At 35.1% G+C, this 2,691-nt stretch overlaps 1 protein-coding gene across 1 annotated transcript in view; it reads right to left on the bottom strand.

Moving 5' to 3' along the window:
* Nucleotides 1-1,924: 1,924 nt before the first annotated feature.
* Nucleotides 1,925-2,691, bottom strand: part of LOC137621950 (tyrosine-protein kinase Drl-like) — a 75,939-nt gene continuing 75,172 nt past the window's right edge. Inside the window, exon 4 of the mRNA XM_068352451.1 lies at nucleotides 1,925-2,027. Coding sequence (XP_068208552.1) covers nucleotides 1,925-2,027 — 103 coding nt within the window. The remainder of the gene's footprint in view (nucleotides 2,028-2,691) is intronic.

Here is a 2,691-nt window from a genome sequence, read left to right as displayed (position 1 = left end):
TTGGAATTTAAGCCCTTGACAGTTGTACACTATCGTAGGCATGGCCACTTGTTGAGATACTAACCGCTAGAGTTATTAGGTCCTTTGACTGGACAGATAGTACTGTATTGGATCCTTCTCTCTGGCTACGGTTCATTTTTCCTTTGCTTTCCCATACACACACCGAAAAGTGCGGCCTATTCTTTACACATTCTTCTCTTTCCTCATATACCTGACAACACTATAAGCGAAAAAATATTCTTCACTGAAGGTGCTAATTACTGTAATGTTATTGTTCAGTGGTAAGGGTAGAGAAGAGACTCTCTAACCATTTTAAGCAGCTTTCCTAGGACATTCCAAAATCAAACCATTGTACTCGAGTCTTTGGTAGTGAGTAGCCTCTGTACCATGCTCTTCAACTGTCTTGGGGTAGAGTTCTCTTGCTTGAGGATACACTCAGGTACACTATTATATGTGTTTCCTTATTTCCTTTCCTCACTGGGCTATTTTCACTGTCTGAGCCTTTTGTCTTAAATGCCTCTTGCTCTTCCATATAGGGCTGTAGCTTAGATAATAATGATAATAATAATAATAATAATAATAATGATAATAATAATAATAATAATATGCCTTAAAGAGGATCTACTACTAATAATTAATAATGATAATATTAATAATAATAATAATTATAATAATAATAATATTAATAATAATAATAATAATATTGTCATAACTGGTATGCCAGCAATGCCATTTATACAATAAGACATAACCAAGTATTCAGTAAAGCAAATAACTGAACAAAAAATATCCACATATAATTGTTTTGATAATTGCAACCAAATGCCAACCCACCCCAAACTATCTCCTCCACGGAACTGAATAAATACCAAACCAAATTATTAACTCGTAAGCCAAATTAACAGCCGGAAAGGAGGTTGGCTCCTTGTGTCCCCCCCCCCCCCCCGGCGTCCGGTGACAGAACACGGCCCAGCTACCTGAGATTTAATTCTCTGTCTGCCACTGGGAACAGCACCGATGTCAACTGTTTCCTTGAACACAGGACGGTCCGGTTGAATTAAGGCCAGTATTCGTTAAGAGCTACTAGAGGATCATGTCTTAAGTTACTGGTGGGGAGTGAGGGTCTCTCTCTCTCTCTCTCTCTCCTCTCTCTCTCTCTCTCTCCTCTCTCCTCTCTCTCTCTCTCTCTCTCTCTCGCGCGCGCGCGCTCGCTCACTCGCAAAGGCATTGCGCAAAGGCACTGGATTTCTGTGCTACAGACAGTAATATATATATATATCATATATATATATATATATATATATATATATATATATATACATATAGTATATATAGCCTATATATAGTATATAACTATATAAATACACCGCAATATATATATATATATATATATATATGTATATATATATATATATATATATATATAGTATATATAGCCTATATATAGTTTATCTAGTATATAACTATATAAATGCACGCAATATATATATATATATATATATATATATATATTATATATAGTATATAACTATAAATACATGCAATATATATATATATATATATATATATATTTATATATATATATATAGTACATATAGCCTATATATAGTAATATAACTGTATAAATACATGCAATAATATATATATATTATATATAATATATATATATATATATATATATATACATATACTGAATATATATACACAAACACAACAACAACAAATGCAGCCATTTCTAGTCAACTGCAAGACAAAGGCCTCAGAAATGTCCTTATTCATATCTGGGGTTTGGGCAGTTTTCATCACCACGCTGGGCACTGCAATGGTGATTAAAATAAAAAAATAAATATCAGAAATACTATCAAGACTTTTAGCCGTGATTAGTGATTAAAATTAATTTGAAAATGAAGACGCAAAAAGAGTTTCAGAGAATTCTCTTCAGTAGATTTTGAAGTTCTGGCAATAAACTCGGCCTCCTGGTGGGCGTTATTGCCTGGGAATAAACAATGAAGAGCCTTGAGTAGGCTCTTAAAAGATACATCAAGAAAAAAATAAATTTTGTTTTTCCCTTGAAATGATTCCAGGCAAAATTCTGGGGCATTTTTTCTAGTAATGGTTGAGTTTATGGTGTCTATTTTCTTATTCTAAAGATGGGAAGTTATAGCAACTTCATTCGTTACTAAAATGTATAGGTTCGAATCCCGCTACGATATGGAAAGCTGTTTCTCTGATTTCCTTTTCGAATTCAAGCTTTGTAGAGGACGGTGATTCAACGAAGGTGAAAATATAAGTTGAAGACGCTATTTTGTCTGTTAAAAACACATACACACACCACACACACACACAAACACACAGAGGTGTGGGCAGGGCTAAACTAAGACCTCACCACGCAAAAAGGCTGCAACGACGTAACCCTTCCTCAGAGCGAGGTGTACCGGGAATTCCCGTCTCCAACTGTACATATACAAACAATTATCCAACAGCAACTCACTTGACTTAACATGGGAGTGAGACAGGGTAGCACTTCCTCAAAGCGAGGTGTGTCATGAATCCTTGTCACCAACTGTACAATTACATACACTTATCCAACAGCAACTCACTTGAAATAACATTGGGGTGCGACTGGGTAGCACTTCCTCAAAGCGAGGTATGTCAGGAATTCCTGTCTCCAACTGTACGTAAACTCAACCA

Source organism: Palaemon carinicauda, chromosome 2, assembly GCF_036898095.1.
Source record: "Palaemon carinicauda isolate YSFRI2023 chromosome 2, ASM3689809v2, whole genome shotgun sequence".
In the NCBI taxonomy this organism is placed as follows: Eukaryota; Metazoa; Arthropoda; class Malacostraca; order Decapoda; family Palaemonidae; genus Palaemon; species Palaemon carinicauda.
Note: the sequence above shows the minus strand (reverse complement) of the source record. Positions and strands in the feature narration are given on the sequence as shown.